The sequence below is a fragment of the Geotrypetes seraphini genome, chromosome 10 (genome assembly GCF_902459505.1).
Source record: "Geotrypetes seraphini chromosome 10, aGeoSer1.1, whole genome shotgun sequence".
Classification (NCBI taxonomy): Eukaryota; Metazoa; Chordata; class Amphibia; order Gymnophiona; family Dermophiidae; genus Geotrypetes; species Geotrypetes seraphini.
The window spans coordinates 48,347,582-48,370,174 of record NC_047093.1 but is presented as its reverse complement, the minus strand read 5'-3'; the positions used below and the strand labels follow the sequence as shown (position 1 = coordinate 48,370,174).

The 22,593-nt window shown below is 42.1% G+C and overlaps 1 protein-coding gene across 5 annotated transcripts in view; it reads left to right on the top strand.

Moving 5' to 3' along the window:
* SLC25A25 (solute carrier family 25 member 25) overlaps positions 1-21,767 on the top strand; it is a 55,978-nt gene extending 34,211 nt beyond the window's left edge. For all 5 annotated transcript variants that reach the window (XM_033960612.1, XM_033960614.1, XM_033960609.1 and 2 more), the window contains exons 5-10: positions 7,082-7,240; positions 11,503-11,655; positions 11,755-11,862; positions 18,606-18,773; positions 19,606-19,756; positions 19,846-21,767. In XM_033960612.1, the coding sequence (XP_033816503.1) occupies positions 7,082-7,240; positions 11,503-11,655; positions 11,755-11,862; positions 18,606-18,773; positions 19,606-19,756; positions 19,846-20,030 (924 nt within the window). In that variant the 3' untranslated portion in view covers positions 20,031-21,767. The remainder of the gene's footprint in view (positions 1-7,081; positions 7,241-11,502; positions 11,656-11,754; positions 11,863-18,605; positions 18,774-19,605; positions 19,757-19,845) is intronic.
* The last annotated feature ends 826 nt before the right edge of the window (positions 21,768-22,593 follow it).

Here is a 22,593-nt window from a genome sequence, read left to right as displayed (position 1 = left end):
AAATTCCCCCATCCCCAGCTCCAGCCTCTTTATTTACTGACACAGGGGCCTCTCTCTACCTCCTTGCTTATGGTCCTTTGTCCTTGATGGTATTAAGCTGTACAGTATATGTTACATACACAGAACTGACTAAGTAGGGACTGTAGTAATCGGTATTTTGGGTTGCTTCAGGGCTTAGATTTGTACTTGCTGGTTCACTACTTGCAAAGATTTGAAAACTGATATACCAATATTTCCTGCTCTAGTTATAAAGTATATAGAAATAGCAAGGTCCCTTGCTTCACTTCTTTTTTCATGTACTACATCTCCTTATACTTTTTCACACAACTTTATACCAATGGTTAGAGGTACTGTTGATCTTAGTTTCTCATTGTCAGCTGGGCTTGTTCAGTTATAACTAGTTATACGCTGTTCTTTCTGTGTATCTGGAATGCAGTCATGCATGCATTTACTGAAAGCCTGTGAATAAAAGCAGTAGTTTCTGGTGTTAGTATGACAAAAAGTAATTGGTTACTGATTCTTGATCTACTTCAAGATCTTTAAGGAGGTGAAATGCTTCTAAGCAAATGCCAAAGAAATGTCCCCTCCCTACCACCCAAGAACGTGGTGAAATGTATTTTAAAGGAAGAACGAATTCCAGTTTCTGTATCATACAATTTTTCCTTTTAAACTGACTATTCTCCCGCCCTCACAAAACTACCTCTTTACAGCTACCTTCTAGAAACACAATACATGCAGTGATGAAGATGTCAAGGAAGCTGTCATGTCCTGGTTTGAAGGTTGAGGAGAAGAATTCCTGTCAAATTGCATGAAAAGTAGATGAAGTGTATGGAGTTATTTAGGGGACTATATTGCAAACATTTTCTTTTTTTAAAAACCTTTTCTTTCCTACTGAGGTAGATAATTATTTGAACACCCCTCATATTTTCAGATTCTGGGACTTCAGATGTGGATCTCTTTGCTTCCCTCCACAATCACAAACTTCTAGTCTTCTGTTCCAGAATCTATACTCCAGACATCTGAAGTCAGATGCTTTCCTCCTCAACTGGAAAGACAAGTTTCTTTATACTTTATTCTTTATATTTTCCCTCCATCTGCCATGTGGCTATCACACAGCCATTCTGTACTACGTAAACTTCCTGAACTAGCTGGCAAACCCATCCAACTTGAGCACAAACTCTCAACTCTAGGAATGCGTTGTAACTGAATTAAGCTTCATTCCGCAAATAAGCCATTTTAAGACTATTGCGGCTACTAAAACCTGTGCTCTCTGTAAATCTAACAAAACTAACTCGTGCTTTCATTACTAGTTGCTTAGATTATTGTAACACGTTCTTTCTAGGGTCAAGCATAGCCGATCTATCACACCTACAGCTAATTCAAAACACTGCAACTAGACTCCTAACAGGTGCAAACATCTGCAACCATATTACTCCGATTCTGTTTAAGCTGCCCTGGCTGCCAATAATTAAGCGGATTGAATTCAAGCTACTTTGCCTAGTTTTCAAAGCCTGCCATCTTTTACTTCCCGATCATCTGCATAAAACTAATCAAATATTAACCCAGTAGATCTCTTAAGATCATCTTTACATGATCAATTTGAAATCCCAGGTCCTAGAGTAATAAAACTTCAAGCAACATAGAAAAGAGCCTTCTCATATGCGCTCTCACAGCTTGGTATCTCCCAGTCAGACGCTTTTCAGTTTTCTACACAAGTGTAATCCATTATTGAAGCCTCTAGGAAACCCTATACTTGGTGCTGCTTTCATTTCAAGTTGACTCATTTCTCAATTTGGTTCAATCTTAACTCACTGCACCCAATCAGTTGTCCTCTCCCATTGGTTCTGGATTATCTTTTGCACGTTAAAAAATGCAGCACAGCTAGGAAAATATTTATTTGTAATCCATGCATATACTTGTACAGCATGGTTACTCACCTGTAGCAAGTGTTATCTGAGGACAGCAGGCAGATATTCTCTCATGTGGGCAACGTTGTCCATAGAACCCGTCACGGACAGTAGAAAAAAAGAAGTGTACTGTTCACTTTAAATTTTTAACACTACCTGTACCACGTATACAAGCATTTATGCACACTCATGGAAGCATATATACACATGGCAAACATTCATTTACTGACACACAGATGATATACAGTATAGAGGAGAGACAATAAAACAGAAAGAAGACCCAATGATCCACAGTGAAAACAATCCAACTGATAAAAGCAAAATATGTGGATGTTCTTTTTTTTTTTTATAATTCTTTATTCATTTTTAAACTTTCAACAAGTGTACAATATAAGTAATACATAGATTTACTAACATCACTTGATAAATCTATCAAGATCATAACAAAGGTATATATATCTAAACCCTTCTTCCCCCCTCCCTTTCCATACAATTATTTAATTGAATCAATCTTTGTCATATTTCTTTTTTTTTTTACATTTTTATTTATTTATTTTTTTTCATTTATATAAACCCTCCCCTTTCCCTTCCAATCATAAATAATGTTAATAAAATGGTGTTTATTCATTACAAAACAATGTCAATGGCCCCCATATTTCATTAAACCTTTTATAATTTCCATTTTGTATTGCTATTGAACGTTCCATTCTATATATGTGACATAGTGAATTCCACCAGAAATTAAAATTAAGTCTTGTGTGATCTTTCCAATTTGTAGTAATATGTTGCATGGCAACTCCTGTCATAATCAATAAAAGTTTGTTATTACTTGCCGATATCTGACTCTTTTTCCTCATAGATATGCCAAATATCACAGTATCATAAGTTAATGCTACAGGATTATCTAATAAAGAATTTATTTGATCCCAGATCGAATTCCAAAAGGCTAATATATAGGGACAGAAAAATAAAAGATGATCCAAAGTCCCTACTTCAAGCTTACAATGCCAGCATCTATTAGACATTGAACTATTTAATTTTTGTAATCTAACAGGGGTCCAAAATGCTCTATGCAAAAGAAAAAACCAAGTTTGTCTCATAGATGCTGACAGTGTACATCTTATTCTCCAAGACCAAATTTGTGGCCATTGAGATGCCAAAATTTGATGATTAATCTCAATGCTCCAAATATCCCTAAGACCATTTTTAGGTTTTTTATTAACCAATTCACTAATAACTTTATACCACTGTGCGGCCTGGTGACCCAGAAAATCTGCCTGGAAGCATAAAAATTCCATGCTGTATTGAAAATTTAAAGTTTTCCATTCAGGGAACCCTGCCTGAATGGCCTGCTTCAATTGCAACCATTTATAAAATTGTGATTTATTCAGTCCAAATTTATTTTGCAATTGTGTAAACTCAAGCATTTTTCCATTTGAAATAACATCATTTAAAGTTCGTATTCCTGCATTTAACCAATGCCTCCAGACAATCTTAGTTCCGCCAATCTGAATCTTGGAGTTTAGCCATATAGATTGATTTGTCGATTTACTAATAGGAATTTCAGTTAAATTACTTACATATCTTAGAGTTTTCCATGTATCTAATAAAAGTTTATTTTCTTTATACAATCTGGGCATCTTGATACTGAGAATGTGACAAAGATGTAAAGGAGACAGGAGTCGCCATTCCAAGTATAACCAATCTGGAGTGTATTCAATGAGATCTGGGAGGACCCAATACATACCTTGACGTAAAATATAGGCCTGATGATACCTATAGAAATTTGGGAAATTTACCCCACCCTCCTTAATTGATTTCTGTAAAGATACCAAAGCAATTCTAGGTGTTTTGCCAAGCCAAACAAACTTAATAATTATTGCATTCAATTTTTTATAAAAAGAGTTCTGAAAAAATACCGGAATCATACACATTTGATAGCAAACCACAGGCAATATCATCATTTTTATGGTTTGAACTCTTCCCCACCAAGATATATGTAATGGGTTCCATTGTTCACATAATTCCGAAACCTTTTTTAATAAAAGTTTTTCATTTTCTTTTACTGTATCTTCTATTGAATTTTTAATCCAAATTCCTAAATATTTTAATCCATCCTCTTTCCATACAAAAGGAAATGAATCAAACATAGATTTTATGCAATGCACATTAAGCGAAAGAATTTCAGATTTATTCCAATTGATTTTATATCCTGAAAACATTCCAAATCTTTCAATCAATTCTAACAAACATGGTATAGATGAACCTGGATTGCGCAAATATAATAAAATATCATCCGCATAAGCAGATAATTTGTATTCCCATTCTTTCAAGGGAATACCCTGTATCCCCCTTGTCTGATTAACAGCTATCAATAAGGGTTCTAAAACAATATCAAACAGCAAAGGAGATAATGGACATCCTTGTCTAACTCCTCTATGTAATTTAAAACTCTCAGATAAATTATTATTAATGTATAATCTTGCCATAGGGGAGCTATACAAAGTTTTAATCATTTGAACAAAACCAGGACCCACACCAAACCAATCCAAAGTCTGATACATGAATGACCATTCTACCCTATCAAAAGCTTTTTCTGCATCTAATGAAAGAGCAAAAGCTGGTTCATTCATCATTTTAGTTAAATTTAATGTATGAAATGTCAATCTTGTATTGTTAGAAGAATGTTTGTTAGCAATGAAACCTGTTTGATGTACATCAATTATGTAAGGAAGAGCCTTTGCCAATCTTAATGCCAGTGTTTTAGCCATTAATTTTCCATCAACATTAATTAATGATATTGGCCTGTAATTTGAAACCATAGTGGGATCTTTATTTGGCTTTGGCAAAACAATCACCATAGATTCTGCCATAGTACTTTTAATACAACCTTTATTAAGTTGAAACTGATATAAATTTAGTAAATAGGGTAATAAAGAATTTTGAAATGTTTTATAGAATTCCACAGTAAAACCATCCCCACCTGGAGCGGATCCAACTCTAAGAGACTTCAATGCTGTTTCTAATTCTTTTAATGATATAGGTTCTTCTAAACTTCTTTTTATATGATCAGGAAGCTTTGGACCCTCAAGAAGATTTAAAAATTCCATACCTTTTTGAACTTTATCAATAGAAGACTCGGAAGAATACAACTCTTTGTAAAAAGCCAAAAATTGATTTAAAATGTTATTAGTTTGATTATGCATATTTCCTTTCTCATCTTTTATTGCACTTATTTTTATTCTTCTCTTTTTTGCTTTAAGATAATTTGCAAGTAAACTTCCTGCCTTATTAGATTTTCCATAATACAAGGTTTGCAGAGAAAACAAATCTTTCCTTGCCATTTTTGAAGAAATTTCATTATATTTGCCTTTAGCCTTTAATAAAGTTTGCAAATTTTCGTGATTCCAATCATCTATTAATTTGGATTCCAGCAGTTTAATTTCTTTTTCCAAATCTGAAAATTGTTTAATAAGTTGATTTTTAATATACGCAGAATAAGAAATAATATTACCTCTTATAGTAGCTTTAAATGCATCCCATAAGATTTCCGCATTAATATCTGCTGAGGTATTTATTTGGAAAAATTCCAAAATTTTTAACTTAATTTCTTCAAGAAAAGTTGAATCTGAAACCAATGTATTATCAAACCTCCATAATGATCTATTGTATTCATTATTATCTAGTGTAAGTGTAATCCACACTCCTCCATGATCAGACAAAATAATTGGATCAATGGAAGCTTGTGTCACTTGTTGCACTATGGAATTTGATACCAATATGTAATCAATTCTTGAAAAAGATTTATGAACTGGTGAGCAAAAAGAGAACTCCTGATCATTAAAATGAAGAATACGCCATATATCTTTCAAATTACAAGTATTCACCAAATTATCTAACCCTAATGATTTTATATTTTTGCTTGGTTTTTTATCCAAAAAAGGATCCATAACAGCATTAAAATCTCCAGCTACTATTAAATTAGAAGCAGCCAGTGGGAGTATTAATTTTTGTATATTAATAAAAAAATCATTTTGATTCGAGTTCGGGGCATAGATATTTAATAAAGTCAAAGTATTATTTCCCATTCTCATTTCCGCTCGTATCCATCTCCCTAAAGGATCAAAATCTATCATTTTAAATGAAGCTAAACATTTTGTGTTCACTAATATAGCCACTCCTGCCTTTTTCCCTATTGCGGGAGCGAAAAAACAGTGTTTCACCCAATTATCTTCTAGCTTTTTGGATTCAAATATGTGGATGTTCTGAAAGATGATTTATTATTCGCTCTTCATAATAAAACTATAAAAAAACAACAAATATAAATCCAAGTTTATAGTCCAATGTAATTGTCCTAACGGACCCTACATGGTCCATGTTTCGGCAAACACGCCTTCTCAGGGGTCCGGTTGATATAGGGATCACAGATAAAAATGTAGACTAAAAACAATGTACGTGTCTTTGAGCGATTTATCGCACACCATTGAATAATCAAAAAAATGTTGCCTGTAGCTCCCTGACTTGGAAAGCATTCATTAAGTGTTGCTCTCCATGCTTTCCTCACTTGTTAAAGTATACAGCTTTTTCATCAAAACTTAGGCATAACCACTGTCTTTGTGTACACATCAGTTTTTTTTCCAACTTTTCTCTACTCCAGTAATCCCCTCCTAAAATTCATTCCCACCGGACGCTCCCCATCTCTACTTCTAGCTGTTTAGACATCAGCATCTCTCTTGTCCCTTTCCTTTCCTGCTTACCACCTGATAACTGTGAGAATTCTCCCTAGCACAGCTTTAGTGTTAGTGCAGCAACTATAAATAGCATGCGGCTGTTCTTGGTCTCTCAAGAATTCAGTAGTTAGGACAGCATGGTGTTTACATTCCATTGTGTGCTACAAGAAGACTGGCTCTGGTTTTCTCTTCCTGTGATTTATAGAACCTCTAGTTTTGTGCAGACAGACACACTGTATCCACTACCCCCCTCCCCGATTTGAGAAAACTTATATTGCTATGCTTATATTGCTATGCTTATATGAGCTTGCTGCAGATTGTGTAAGGTGCACAGTTTTCTCCCATGAGAATAAAGCGGAATGTTGACTATCATAATCTGGATCCTCTGTCCCAGAATACCTTTGTTGTTTTGATCTTAAAAACCTTGCTTTCATTTCTCAATAGATTTTTGATGTTGGAGAGAATTTGACTGTTCCTGATGAGTTCACAGTAGAAGAGAGACAGACTGGGATGTGGTGGAGACACTTGGTAGCAGGTGGAGGAGCTGGTGCAGTCTCTCGAACTTGCACAGCACCGCTGGACAGGCTGAAGGTGCTCATGCAGGTATGTGATGGAAGAAGAACTTCCTTATGTTCATATGGAATCTATCCCCTTTCAATTTTAGAGAGTGCCCTCTCGTTCTCCCTACCTTGGAGAGGGTGAACAACCTGTCATTCTCTCTAATGGTGGATGGTACCACATCATCTGCCTTTCCAGCCCCCTCGGCATCAAAAACTCCTATTCATAGATTCTTAACTGTTGGGCTTCGGAGCTCATTTGGACGATTTACATACTCGGGGAGTGTGGTCTCGCCAAGATCAAACCCTCCATATCAATCTTCTTGAGTTACAAGCGATAGGGAACGTTCTCAAAACTTTCCAAGACTGTATACATAGCCAGATAGTTCTCTGCATAGACATGCCATGGTCTTTCTGAACAAACAAGGGGGAATGGGATCCCATCCTCTTTGTATGGAAGTCATAAAATTTTGACTTGGGCAACTGCTTGTGGGATACTTCTCAGGGTGGTTTACTTACTGGAGAAACAGAATGTTCTTGTAGACAAGTTGAGCAGACTTCAGCCTTGCAAATGGTTTCCACATGACTGTCTTACATCCAGTTTTCGCTCAGCGGAAACGCTATACATAGATCTTTTCACTTCTCCTCAGAACAACAAACTTCCACAATTCTGTTCCAAATTCTATGCTCACAACTACATTTCTTCAGATGCTTTTCTTCTTCTTTGGGGAAATAGTTTCTTGTATGTATTTCTTCCGAAACCTCTACTCAAACTTTGCCAGTATTGGGGCATGATTATCCTTTCTGGCCCACCAGGTAAGGTTTCCACTTCTCCTGGAGCTCTCATCCAAGAAGCTGTGGAAATTTCAACTGTTTCCAACATTACTCCTTCAGAACGATGGGACCCTCCTTCTTCCCAACCCCTGCTCATTGGAACTGACAGCATGGTTTCTTTCTCTGAACATATAGAAAATACTTCAGCCGAAAAGTAAAAATAATTTATCTTAGAAGTGTTTAGGAAACCTTCCACTCAGTGCTGTTACTGCTTTTAAGTGGACACGATTCTCTTTCTGATGTGTATTACATTCTCTGGAACTCATTACCTGTCCTCCTCCATCAATACTGAACTACCTTCTGTAGATCTCCAATGCTGGTCTAAAAACTAACTCAGAGTTCATCTCGGTGCTATTCCACTCGGATCTAGACAGAAAACGTGTCTTTGTTCATCCTTTAGTATCAAGCCTCTACCTGTTGCTTGGGATTTCAATGTGGTTCTTTCTGTTCTCATGACATCTCCTTTTGAGCTACCTTTTATCTTTCTTCTCACTTCTGAAAGTTGTTTTCCTTATAGCACTTACGTCTACATGCTGTGTGAGTGAACTTCAGACTGTTCTCAGATCCACCATATTCAAGATTGTATTGTGATAGTGTGGTCACATACCAAATTCCTCCCTAAACTAGTCTCAGAATTCCACCTTAACCAAGCCATAGTTTTTGCCTATCTTCTATCCAAAACCACATCCCCATCCTGGAGGAGCAGCCCTCTGCAACTTAGACTACAAGCATGCTGTGGCATACTATCTGGACTGGGCTAAGACTCATTGGACATCCACCCAGCTCTTTGTAGCTTTGGACCCTAACAGAACCATCTCCACTTGGCTAGCGGATTAAATCTCCTTCACGTATTCTCAGGCTGGGCCCAGGTTGCAAGGCCATGTGACAGGCCACATTGTAAGGCTATGGCTGCCTTAGTAGCTCATTTCTGCTCTGCCTCTTTTGAGGACCTCTGCAAAATGACTTCTTGGTCCTCAATAGATACGTTTACCTCTCATCATTATTGTTTAGAGCAAAACTCCAAAAGAGCTGGTCAGTTTAGACCAGCAGTTCTGGAAAATCCTTTTGCTTCCTAAGTGACAACTTTCCTTTCAAGCTTATGCTTATTCTATGTTTAACCCCAGAGTCATGATCCTGGCAGCTTGGGAGTCCCACATTTGAGAATATAATACCTGCTTGTCCTCAGAGAAAGCAAAGGACAGCAGGCATATATTCTCACAACCCGCCAACCTCCTCTAGTTGTCATCTTAGCTTTGTCACTGAACTGATGGTCCAATGAGCCGATGTCAGGAAGGCACTGGTATATGTGTGCGGTATGGGCACTACTTAAAGATTTAAAGCGACAATGCACTTGGCAGTATCTATACCGGGTTCTATGGATGACATCACCCATATGTGATAATATATGTTTGCTGTCCTTGGAGAGCTACAGGTAATATATTTGCTTTTGGGTTGCTCTTCCCTACCTGTATCACTTTGTACTTTCTCACGTAAAATTTAACCTGACAATTGGATGTCCAGTCTCCTGGTGGTGTAAGATCTGCTTGCAATTTCTCACAATCCTTGTGTGTGTTAACATTGAATACTTTTTATCAACAAAATTGATCACCTCACTCATTTTTCATGTTATCAAATCACTTATAAATATGTTAAAAAGCAGCAGTCCTTTACAGATTCCTGGGGACCCCACTGTTATCTTTTTCCATTGAGATTATCGACCGTTTAACCCTACTCTGTTTTCTCTTTATTCTATTCTGAATTCACAATAGGACACTGCCACCTATCCCATAACTTTTAATTTCTTCAGAGATCTTTCATGGTGCACTTTAAATGCTTTCTGAAAATCAATGTTACTCTTGAAGGCATGAATGTACATTTTGGTGAGGCAAGATTTCCCTTGGTTAAATCCAAGTTGGCTCTGTATTATTTTAATACATTTTTATGTATATGTTCAGTGATTTTGTTCTTAGTTTTCTGTGCCTGACAAAATGGTACGGTCAGGCTCACCGGTTTATAATTGCCCTGGTCACTTCTAGAACCCTTTTTAAAAATGGCATTTTGTTGGCCACCCTCCAATCTATGGGTACCGAAGTGATTATGAATGTATTGGAAATTTGGATATTCTGATCAGCGGTGGGATCACTGGGCAAGGTTTTGGAAATCCCTGCATTGAAGATACTTGGACATATGCTGTGTGGTATGTTTTTTGCTTGCTATAGTAGAATCTCAGCTATCTGGCACCCAAAGGGATTGGTGGATACCGGATAACTGTTTATCTGGTTAATTGAGTGTTAGAAAACTTGTTCTTCCCCCTCCCCGAAGCACCAGTGCAGCAGCAGTCCTAATCTGCAAAGCCCTCCTTCCTCAAACCCCTTAGTGAGAGAAGTATGCAGCAGTCCTGAGCAGGGCCTTTCATCTGACACATTAGAAGTGACACGACAGATGAGGCTGCTTCCTGCTGCACTTTGGGTAAGGAAGAGAGAGCGAGGGAGTTAGTGGCTCAGGACTACTGCTTGCTTCTGCTACTAAGGGGCTTGAGGTAGGAGGGCTTTGCGGCTTAGGGTCACTGCCGTTCTGATGCTTCGGGGTGAGAGGGAGGGGGTTTCGTAGCTGCTTGGGTAAGGGGGGAAGGAGGATTTGTGGCTCAGGACACAGCCATACTAGTGCTTCAGATTGGGAGGGAGGTGGGGTTGGCAGCTCAGGACTGCCACTACACCGGGGGGGGGGGGGGGGGTGGAGAATTTGCAGCTCAGGATGTTGCTTCTGTTGCTTCAGGGGACATTTAATTTTTCCTCTGCTGATTTTTTTTGCCGGTTGGGTGAGAGCCCTGCTTAACTGAGAGTCTACTGTATATTTTTAGGGCTTTTTTCATGCAGTGAAGGCATTGCCAAATAAATATACCTGCTAATATCCTGTAGCAGTTTTAGAATGCTATAGAATTTTAAGTCTTTGAAACATAATAAAATATCCTCCCTTTATAAAATACTCCTTGGTTACTCAAAACAAAGGTCATCTTGAAGGTGTTCATGTTGGCTTCAGAACAGAGTGCAAATAAATGTCCTTTCAGTGTGAGTCGCATATTTTTTGGAATTGGATTGTGACATGGTTTCACAATGTACAGATTAGCCTGATAGGTGACGGGCTGGGAGGATTGTGAAATGCTGTTTAATTGCCTAACTGCTGTAATAAGGTGGATAATTTTCTTAAAATAGGGGAAAGGTCGGTTTGAATGAATCCTGGAGATGGCGCTCTCTCTACTTTTACCCACATTCTACTGTTTACAGGACAATGATGCGGCTGTTCTTTGACATTTAGACTTTAGAACAGAAAGATATGTTTATACACTTCTTGGATCTTAAAAAAGAATGTACTTAAATACCCAACATAATTTGTGAAATACATAAGAGATGCACTTTGTCCTGGAATGGCTCTCTTTATTGGCCTATAATTCATTATAGTTCTTCCCACTTTCAGGTACATGCTTCCCGCAATAACAAGATGTATATTGTTGGTGGCTTTACCCAGATGATCCGAGAAGGTGGCTTCAAATCACTTTGGCGTGGAAATGGCATTAACGTCCTGAAAATTGCACCAGAGTCTGCCATGAAATTCATGGCTTATGAGCAGGTATGGTTGGGGATTGCAATAGGAATGTTCGTGGAGGGTAAGGATGATCAAGGTGATGGTGATCCATTGTTGGCTAACAATTTTCTTTTTCTAAAACAGATAAAGCGGCTTATGGGCAGTGACCAAGAGACACTGCGAATCCACGAGAGGCTTGTGGCTGGATCTCTGGCAGGAGCCATTGCACAAAGCAGCATATATCCAATGGAGGTGGGTGTTCTGATAGACCTGAGGCTTAAGCTGATAGGGAAACAATGCCAACAGTGGTGTTTGAAGGTGACATGCACTTGGTATAAGAAAAATAGTTTTAACATTATGAACTGGATTTTCCATAGCAAAGCAGCAGATGAATCCAGAGACTAGTGGGTATAGCTCACATCGACCAGCAGGTGGAGATAGAGAACTGATTAACAGTTGGCCTTAAAGCCTGGTGTTCCTCCTGTTGATTCAGTTTTGCTCTATCTCCCAGCAGGGGTTGAGCTACCTCTCTAGCTCCTGGATTCTGGCTGCTGCCGGATAGATTGGTGTCCTGTTGAGATTCCTCTGTTGAGACTAGCTCTCTTCAGTAGGTCAGGGGTGCCTGGCTGAGCGGTGCCGGCTTTGGGAGGTACACCTGGGCCCTCCCAGGTCCCTTATCCACCCTCCCCTCCGTTGGATTGAGGGGTTTCTTTAGACGCTGCAGGAGTGCTGTGCTGGCTTTCTTCATTCCAGTATAAAAAAAAAAAAAAAAGGGGGGCCGACTTCCTGCTTGTGCTGAGCCGTGCAGGGTTTGCAATCGGCTTCCAGTGCATTTACCAACGATAACCTGGCTTCGGGTGGAGCGGCTATGAAATTGGGTGAGTAAGTTTACTTACTCAGCGTGGTGCTTGGTCGCGTTCCCGGGTGCCGGGCTTGTTGGTGGGCGGAGTCGGCGTTCGGCGGCGTTCTCCGCGTGTGAAAAAAAAAAAAAAGACATAGCACGTTTTGTTTTGGTGCCGAATCGAGGGATGGCTACAGAGGCAGGTCAGCAGTGTTCGCGCTGTGGTAAGCGCAGGACGCTGTCGGGCCTTTGCTCTGTCGGGCGTGTAAACGCACCGGCAGACGATGCCTTTATGCAGGCGTGTGATGCGGCCATTTCCCGGGTAAGGGAGGCTCGCTCGATGTCCCCGCCGCTCGAGGTCGACTCGGGGTTGCTGCAGGGCTCATCCGCGGCTGAGGGGAGGTCTGCAGTGGTGGGGGACTCGGGAGCGCTGGAAGAAGGCGTGGTTCCCCTCCTCGGCACGGAGCAGGGCAGTTTAGCGGCCCTTAAGTGGGGCTCATTTTCGCCTGAATTTGTGATGCTGTTGCACCGGGCATTTATGTTACAGGGCTCGCAGCCGGCCCTGCCGGTGGCCGGGCTGGCCGTTTTGGTGCCCTCTACCTCTGCTGAGTTGAATAGCAATTCTGCCAGACCCACTTCGGGGGCAATGGGGTCACCCGGGCGGTCGCAGGGCGCAAAGAAACGCAGACTCGCGACCGCGGACGTAGAAGGGAATCTTCCATTATCCCCTTTCTCCCTTCCGGAATCTTTGGAGGAAGGTGAGGTCTTAGATTGGGATGCAGAGGATCCCACGGGTAGGGAAGTTGATGACCCTTCCGCTCTCCGTTTGTTTCATAGAGAAGAACTTGCGTCCTTGATTTCTAAAGCATTGCAGAGTTTGCATATTTCTCAGGAAGATGCTAAAGTGTCAGGTAACCCCCTGATGGCAGGTACACGTAGGCCACCGAAGTCCTTTCCGGTGCATGAAGCCATGCAGGAGCTGATCTCGGCGCAATGGGATACGCCGGAGGCCAGTTTACGAGTGGCAAAAGCCATGCGGCTCTTGTATCCGGTTGACCCGACCGAACTTGAGAAGTTTAGGTTACCTAGGGTGGACGCTTTGGTGGCAGCGGTTACTAAAAAGACTACCTTGCCGGTGGAAGGGGGGGTTACCCTAAAGGATGCGCAGGATAGGAAGATTGAATCTTCCCTAAAAATGTCCTTTGAAGTAGCTGCGGTTACCTTACAGGCCGCTATTTGCAGCTCTTATGCGGCGAGAGCATGTCTGCAGTGGGCGCAAGGGATGACCGATAATTTAATGGAGGCTGGGGGTTCTGTCCCTTCGGAGATGGCTGATTTGGAGTCAGGCTTGGCTTATTTGGCAGACTCCTTATATGACATTATTCGGGCGTCTGCGAAACAGATGTCTCTTTCGGTGGTCTCGCGCAGGTCCTTATGGCTCCGTCATTGGGCGGCAGATGCTGCATCCAAGCTTCGGCTGGTGAGACTCCCTTTTAAAGGGGGTTTATTGTTTGGAGCAGATTTAGATAAATTGGTGAAGGATTTTGGGGATACCAAAACACAGCGTTTACCGGAGGATAGGGCTAGGCCCCCGGTGAGGTCCTCATCGTCTAGACCGCGCTTCAGGGATGTTAGGCGATCCAGGTCTGGCAAACCTTTCTTCAGATCTGCAGCTGGTTCTTTCTCTGCTTCGAGACCTAGGTTTCAGCAGAGGAGTTCCTTTCGTACGGCGAAACCCTCTTCAGGTCAGCCAACGCGTACCCCAGCAAATCGCACTCCACAATGACGGGGGCTTGGCTCCCTCCGCCTTTCCCTTAGGGGGACGGCTTTCGGCGTTCCGGGCGGAGTGGGCCACTATCACGTCAGATCAGTGGGTGTTGGACATTATTCAAGAAGGGTACAAGTTGGAATTCGCCTCTCCCGTCGTAGATTCTTTCTTGGTGTCCCCGTGCAATGGGGCGGCCAAGGGAAACGCGGTCCGCATGACTCTTCAGGTGCTGCTCGACCTAGGGGCGGTGATACCAGTGCCCCCGGAAGAGGTAGGCCGCGGGATATATTCTCTTTACTTCATTGTACCAAAGAAGGGGGGGTCATTCAGACCGGTGTTGGATCTCAAAGTGGTCAACAGATTTCTCAGTGTTCGCCATTTCCGGATGGAGACGGTACGCTCGGTTATTGCGGCTGTACGACCGGGAGAGTTCCTCACGTCCCTAGATCTCAAGGAGGCGTACCTCCATATCCCGATCTGGCCTCCGCATCAGCGGTATCTGCGGTTTGCGATTCTTGGCCAGCATTTTCAGTTTCGGGCAATGCCCTTTGGCCTGGCAATGGCTCCCCGCACCTTTTCCAAAGTCATGGTGGTGGTAGCAGCCTTTCTACGCAAGGAAGGGATTCGGGTACACCCTTACTTAGACGACTGGTTGATCCGCGCCTCGTCCAGACAGGAGAGTTTGTCGGTAACTCAGAGAGTAATCTCTCTCCTTCAGTCGTTGGGATGGATCGTCAACTTTCCCAAGAGTTTTCTGTCCCCGTCGCAGTCTTTGGTGCATCTGGGGGTCAGGTTCGACACTGCTCTGGGGAAAGTATTTCTACCCCGAGACCGGGGGGAGAAATTGCAGGCTCAGATTCGCCTTCTTCTCGGGTCACCCAGGCCTCGGGTTTGGGATTATGTACAGGTTCTGGGCTCCATGGTAGCGACTCTGGAGGTGGTCCCCTGGGCTCGGTGCCACATGAGACCCTTACAACAGTCTCTTCTCTCTCGCTGGTCCCCAGCTTCTCTGGACTACAATTTGCGTCTCCAATGGAGTCCTCGGGCGGCTCGCAGCATGCAGTGGTGGCTACACGAGTTGCATCTGTGGCGGGGCATGCCGTTGGCCACGCCGGATTGGGTGGTGGTGACAACGGATGCCAGTCTGCGGGGCTGGGGGGCCCATTGCCAGCAAGCCTCGGTGCAGGGGGTGTGGTCCTTAGAGGAAGCCCAGTGGCCCATCAATTTGCTGGAATTAAAAGCGATCGGGCTGGCGCTGCGGGCTTTTCAGTCCCTGATTCAGGACAGGCCGACCAGGATCTTTTCGGACAGTGTCACGGCGGTCGCATATGTCAATCGTCAGGGGGGCACCCGGAGTCCGCAGTTGGCCGAAGAGGCAAGGAGGTTGTTTCGGTGGGCAGAAGGGCATGTTCCGCTTCTGTCGGCGGCACACATTGCAGGTCACGAAAACGTGCAAGCGGACTTCCTCAGCAGGAATCTTCTAGATCCGGGCGAGTGGGAGTTGTCGGCTCGAGCATTCGGCGTGCTAGTCCGTCGTTGGGGGTTGCCAGAGTTGGATCTCATGGCCTCATCCCGCAATGCGAAGTTGCCTCGGTTCTTCAGCAGACGCAAGGAGAAGGGCTCGGAGGGGGTGGACGCGTTAGCTCTCCCTTGGCCTCCGAAGTCCCTTCTGTATGTGTTCCCGCCGTGGCCCATGATAGGTAGGGTGTTGCAACGCATAGCTCTTTTTCCAGGCAGAGTGATCCTGGTGGCTCCGGATTGGCCGCGTCGGCCGTGGTACGCAGATCTGATTCAGCTTTCTGTAGGCGAGCGGGTAACGTTCCAGGTAACTCCGGACTTACTAACTCAGGGTCCAATCTTGATGGAAGATCCGGCCCGCTTTGGTCTCACGGCCTGGCTATTGAGCGGTCAAGGCTAAAAAAGAAGGGCTATTCAGAACAGGTGATTGCCACGCTTCTGAAAGCTAAGAAAATTTCGACTTCGGCCTCCTATGCGAGAGTCTGGAAGATTTTTGATGCATGGTGCGGCCGCCAGGGGATTGCGCCCTTCCATGCATCTCTGCCGGCTATTCTGGCTTTTCTGCAGGAGGGCGTAGAGAAAGGGTTAGCCTATAACTCTTTGAAAGTTCAGGTGGCGGCTATTGCCTGTTACAGGGGCCGGGTGGCTCGCTCGCCGCTTGCTTCACAGCCAGACGTGGTCCTTTTCCTCAAGGGGGTTCACCATATCCGCCCGCCGGTGAAGCGAATTTGTCCAACATGGAGTCTTAAGCTCGTCCTTGGGAAGTTGCAGGGGGCACCTTTTGAGCCCCTGTCAGCGGCCACGTTGAAAGATGTCACGCTGAAAACAGTGTTTTTGGTTGTGATGGCTTCAGCAAGGCGAGTATCGGAACTACAGGCGCTTTCTTGCAGAGAACCCTTTTTACGTTTTTCGGAAACTGGGGTGTCGGTGCGGACGGTGCCGTCCTTCCTGCCTAAGGTTATTTCTTCCTTTCATGTAAACCAGTGTTTATTCCTCCCATCCTTCCGGAAGGAAGATTGGGGAAAACGATTTTTGTCTTTGCATCTACTGGATGTACGACGTATGCTTCTCCATTATTTGGGGGTGACAAATGATTTTCGTAGGTCGGACCATCTCTTCGTGTTATTCGCGGGCAAAAACAAGGGGATGGCGGCGTCTAAGGCGTCCATTGCGCGTTGGGTCAAATAAACTATTGCTTCGGCTTATGTGTTGACAAGGAAGAAAGTCCCGGAGCACCTTCATGCTCATTCTACTCGGGCTTTGGCTACGTCTTGGGCGGAGTCCGGGGGGATGTCTTTGGAGGACATTTGCCGGGCGGCCACTTGGTCGTCGGGAAATACCTTTTCGAAGCATTATCGTTTAGACGTAGCGGCCCGTTCGGAGGCAAGTTTTGGCGCTGCAGTGCTGGCGGAGGCGGCATTGGCGTCCCACCCGGTTTGAGTTTGCTTTGCTACATCCCACTAGTCTCTGGATTCATCTGCTGCTTTGCTATAGAAGGTAAAATTATGGTATTACCTGTTAATTTTCTTTCCTTTAGAAGCAGCAGATGAATCCAGAGCCCCTCCCCAAGTGCACTATCGGTGTGTAGGGTGGTTGTTTGTTGGTTTAGTTGGGATATGGTTGGTAAGTGTATTATTTCATTGCTGAGTGGCACATTTTCTACTGGAATTAAGTTTTGTGGATGCTCATTCTCCTTTCGGGATGCTTGGGCAAAGTGCATAACTGAATCAACAGGAGGAACACCAGGCTTTAAGGCCAACTGTTAATCAGTTCTCTATCTCCACCTGCTGGTCGATGTGAGCTATACCCACTAGTCTCTGGATTCATCTGCTGCTTCTAAAGGAAAGAAAATTAACAGGTAATACCATAATTTTACCATCTTGGACCCTCATTTTTTGTTTGGTTTCTGAACATAAATAACAAAACCACCATCTCATCAGTAACTTCCAGGAATTTCCGTTTGATACCGAGAGAGATTTATGTTACCTACTGGCAAATCGAGGTAAGAGAAGGAGAAAAGACGAAGTAACTGGCAACACATTTCCTTTCTCAGGGATGAATAAACCTGGTTTAACTGACACTCCCTGAGAGAGGAAATGTGTTGCCAGTTGCTTCATCTTTTCTCCTCCTCTTACCTCGATTTGCCAGTAAGTACCATAAATCTCTCTCAGTATCAAACAGAAATTACTGGAAATTACTGATGAGATGGTGGTTTCGCTATTTATGTTCAGAAGCCAAACAAAAGAAAAGGGTCCAAGATAATCCATCTTATAATGTCAAACCGGGTTTATTCAATGATACATAAAAATGACTCGACATGGAGCTGTGTTTTAGCAGAACGACCAACTGCCTGCCTCAGGAGTTGACTTCTCTTATATGGAACATATCGCACATATGTCATTTGTCCAAAAAAGATTCTATAACAGTTTTTCACAAACTGTATAGTGCTTCCATTATGTGTGCTGTGCATATAATATAAAAAAAATCAGTAGGTTCTGCCAAGTACTTCCTGGTACTCTAGGTTGTCCACAGTTACATTATATTACATTACATTACAGTTCAGTTTATACGCAGCCCCATCCAAATAGATCCAGATCAGTTACAATCAACTAAAATCTCAGCCAAGAATATGCTATTAGAAACAGCTATAACAATCAAAGTTCCTGCTCCATCACCTACAAAAGATAATAACAAAAGGGACAAAAACATAAATTATGCATTTTATTTATGCACCTTTTTTTTTTAGAAACGGTTTTAGACAGATTTGCTTTTTGTGAGCTGGGTATGGTTTATTGTGCCTTTTTGCTGTGTTTTGTTCTGCATTTTGAAGATCAGTCTAATGGAAGTGTTGTGTTACACTGATGTTAGGTCTTGAAGACTCGCATGGCACTGCGGAAGACAGGGCAGTATTCTGGCATGCTAGACTGTGGCAAGAAAATCCTTTTCAAAGAAGGGGTGACGGCATTTTATAAAGGATACGTCCCCAACATGTTAGGAATCATTCCATATGCTGGCATTGATTTAGCTGTATATGAGGTAAGAGTACTATGCTTCATTTACGTGTAGTTTTATGGTTCTTGTTGCTGCTGTTGTTTCCATGCTGTGAAAGGCTCAGTTGAGATTTTCTCAGAAAAGAGCAAATTGCTAGGTTCTAGGACATAACAATTTATTTATATACCGCAAAGCCGTGAAGTTCTATGCAGTTTACATCATTTACAAATACATCATTTAAAATACAATAGAATTGAAGAGAATTAGAAAGTTAAAACCAATGTGTAAAAAGCCCTAAAAGATCTGATTATTGCATAATAAAAATTTTTACAAATTAACTACCTAAATATTTCAAAAACAGATTGTTTTCTAAATTCCCTATAAATTTCGTAAGCATAAGCAGTTGATCTAACTCTTTACCCCATGCTGCTGCCTGGTATGAAAGAAGATGCTGATGATGTTTTTCAAGTTTACATCCTTTAACAGGCGAGGGAACAAAATTCAAATGTGAGCTTCTTTTATGTTTATTAGTTGTAAAAGAAAAAAAGCTCCTATATATATTTGGGAGTCAAACCAAATAGAGCCTTAAAACAAAAGCAACCGAGTTTGAATTTCACATGCGCCTCCACTGGTAACCAATGCAATGCCTGGTAAAGGGGTGTCACATAGTCATATTTCTTTAACCCAAAAATCAGCTTGACCGCTGCATTTTGCACCAGCCGCAATTGTTGCATGTTCTTCTGAGAAATTGCTGAGACCCTTGCTGTGCTTATTTGCTTTTCCCGCTCTGCACCAGCATGTTCTTCTGGATCTAGTGGCCGCTTGTGTGGGACTTCTACTCTTAACATTTAGTTTACTGTTTGTTTGTTTTTTTCAGACATTAAAGAATGCCTGGTTGCAGCGCTATGCCATTAACAGTGCTGACCCTGGAGTTTTTGTTCTCCTGGCCTGTGGCACCATCTCAAGCACCTGTGGACAACTGGCTAGTTACCCACTAGCACTAGTAAGGACACGTATGCAGGCTCAAGGTAAGTTAATAACTTATATGAAATATGCCATCAGTAGCTAGGCTGTCGCATGCATTTTCAAAGTTTCTAACTTTTTATTTCTGGTTTAGCATCGATAGAGGGCTCGCCGCAGACGACGATGATGGGACTCTTCAAACAGATCCTGAACACAGAGGGCGCTTTTGGTCTTTATCGGGGTTTGGCACCCAACTTCATGAAGGTTATTCCTGCTGTCAGCATCAGCTATGTGGTATATGAGAACTTGAAGATTACCTTGGGGGTGCAGTCCCGATGATGGTGAAAGAAGCTATAGACTGGATTTTAGAGTGAAGTCTTATCATTCTGTGAATGTGCTAAACACTAAAGGACCTGAGCCAGGCTGTGGAACCTGGGCCCCGAGTAAGGGCTATTGGGATAATCCTTTGCTGAAACCAACAACTGGATGGGCCATAGGAAGTTGGAGTAATGCCCCCAAGCTGTTAAAATCCAGTTTTGTGCATTGCTGACTCCTGGTGTTAGGTGCAACAGCTGCATGATTATACAGGGATATTGCCTGTATAAGTCCTCTTATCTATTTATTTGACCCCAGGCATTGATTCCAGTGGTGGATGTGAAGAGTAGGTAGCCTGATCTAACTTATTTATTATATATGTTAATGTTTACACTTTTTTTTTGTTTATAATAAGTTCACATTCCATTCTTAGTCACTTCCCTATTCGCTACCCTCCCCCCCTCCAAAAAAGTAGTGGCTGGCAAGTTGGTCACCTCCCTGATTAGTTAAGAGGGCAGTGAAATATTAGGGGAGAGAGAGATGGGACCACACAGTATTAGACTTTTCATAGAAGATAACACAAGTCTGCTAATGGAAGCAATATATATGCTTGACTAGCTAACATGGAAAGGACAAGGTACCCTCGGGCCTCCTGTCTGCTTTCCTCATTCTGCATAAGAAGAGAGGTAGATGACCCCTCACCTCTTTAGCATATGTATACAATTAGAAGAATAGGGTGCTAGTCAAATGTAATTTGTGTTAGGACAGGGCTGTCAGAAGAGTTCCGATGTAAACTTGAGAATCTGAGACAGACAGAAAATGGATGAGGCACTTGAGAAAGGGATGAAGCTGGAAGCAGTACTGGTCAAGTTTAGCATTCCTTTTAGAACATTTCTACGTTCTATTACCTAATTGCACATTTAGTATTTATTTCTGGTAATTTCTAGAAACCTATGTGAGTACCAGTGTGTAGTGCTTCTTTATTTATGTTTTAATAAAACCAGATGCATAGCTTTAATGTAGCTCTGACAGGTATGGCAGGGTTTGGGTTTTTTTTTGTTTTGTTTTTTAATCTAGTCTGATCTGCCCTGTGTATTGAGAGAAAACTGAGAAATCATGGAAATGACCTATTTTGAAGCATTGTTTTCCCTATGGCTGCAGTAATCCCTATCCCTAAATGCAGGTTAAAGGACTTTTGTAGAGTTTACTTAAGGTTGGAGATTTGAAGAGCCGCTGTGGCATAAGTTGGCTTTGCATTGGTGAGAGTTAAATCTCAGGGATATAACAAATAGGTGATAATAGGGGTGATGGCCCCTTTTCAGAACTAAGGAAAAGACTTTGCACTTTAAATGTTCTTTTGCACCCCTTTTTTATATTTAGATTAAGTTTTTCTGCAGAGTCAGGCCTTCCTCCCTTGATCATACCATGCAACCTTATATTTGCATATAGTAGAATACATGTATGTTTGACAGCTCTTTGAGACAAGTGGAATAGGGTGGGAGGGGAAAAAGTACATGTTCATACCATCTGTGTGTTGAGAGAGATCCTACCAGTAATTTCAATCCATGAAATGTTTGGAGATAGCTCTCACTAATATGGCTTTCTTGTTTTGCTCTGCTGCAAATTCTGCGAGTATATTACACCTTCCAACAACTGCAGCATAATGGAAGAAATCTGACTGTACAAACCTTGTCAGTTTGTCTGTATAAATGTGAAAACTTAGGTGGGGGCAGACTTCTAATAAAAGTTTTAGAACTGTAATGAAATGGGTTCTTTGTGATTATGGACAGTGCCTATACTGGTGTTTCATTGGTACCTACCTTTCATTCATCAGGCATGAGTGCTGATAATTGACATATGTGTGGGAGGGGTGCTTGTGTTCTAGTAATGAGTATATGGTGTAAAATCTGATGGTAGTACAGTATGTACCAGCAGGAAGTACGTGGCATCAGAGCCATATGAAATAGGGCTTTTCAAGTACATGCAATGCAAGACAAAAAACCTCCGAAGGGGAGGCTGTTGGACTGTTGATTAATGGAGGGATATAAATACAGAGAGGACAAGACAAAGCAGAAAAGCTAACTGGGTAATGGAACAAATTGAAAAAAACAATCACCGGGGACAGATGGCATACATACAAGAGTCGTGAATAAAATTGCAGACCTACTACAACTTAGTAAATTTATTAAAATCGGTGGTTCCCAGACCTGTCCCAGGGGAACCCCCTCCAAGTTGGTCAGGTTTTCAGGATATTCACAATAAATATTCATTTGAAACTTGCACAGACATCTCTCATGAATATTCATTGAGGATATCCTGAAAGCCTGACTGGTATAGGTAGATGTTTTGAAAAAAACAAGATTAGTGGCCATGCAACTAGATATGATTGAGACAGAGCCAACATGGGTTAAGCAAAAGAATTGCCTTAATTCTATATTGTCAAAAACTATCTAGCACCCACATGGATAAGTTTACACAGTCTTTTTTAAGTTGGTTTTTTTTTCCTTTTCCAGATCATTTATGAAGCAATCAAATTTGTAGATGACATGTAACTGTTCTAAATTGAACATAAGAACATAAGCAGTGC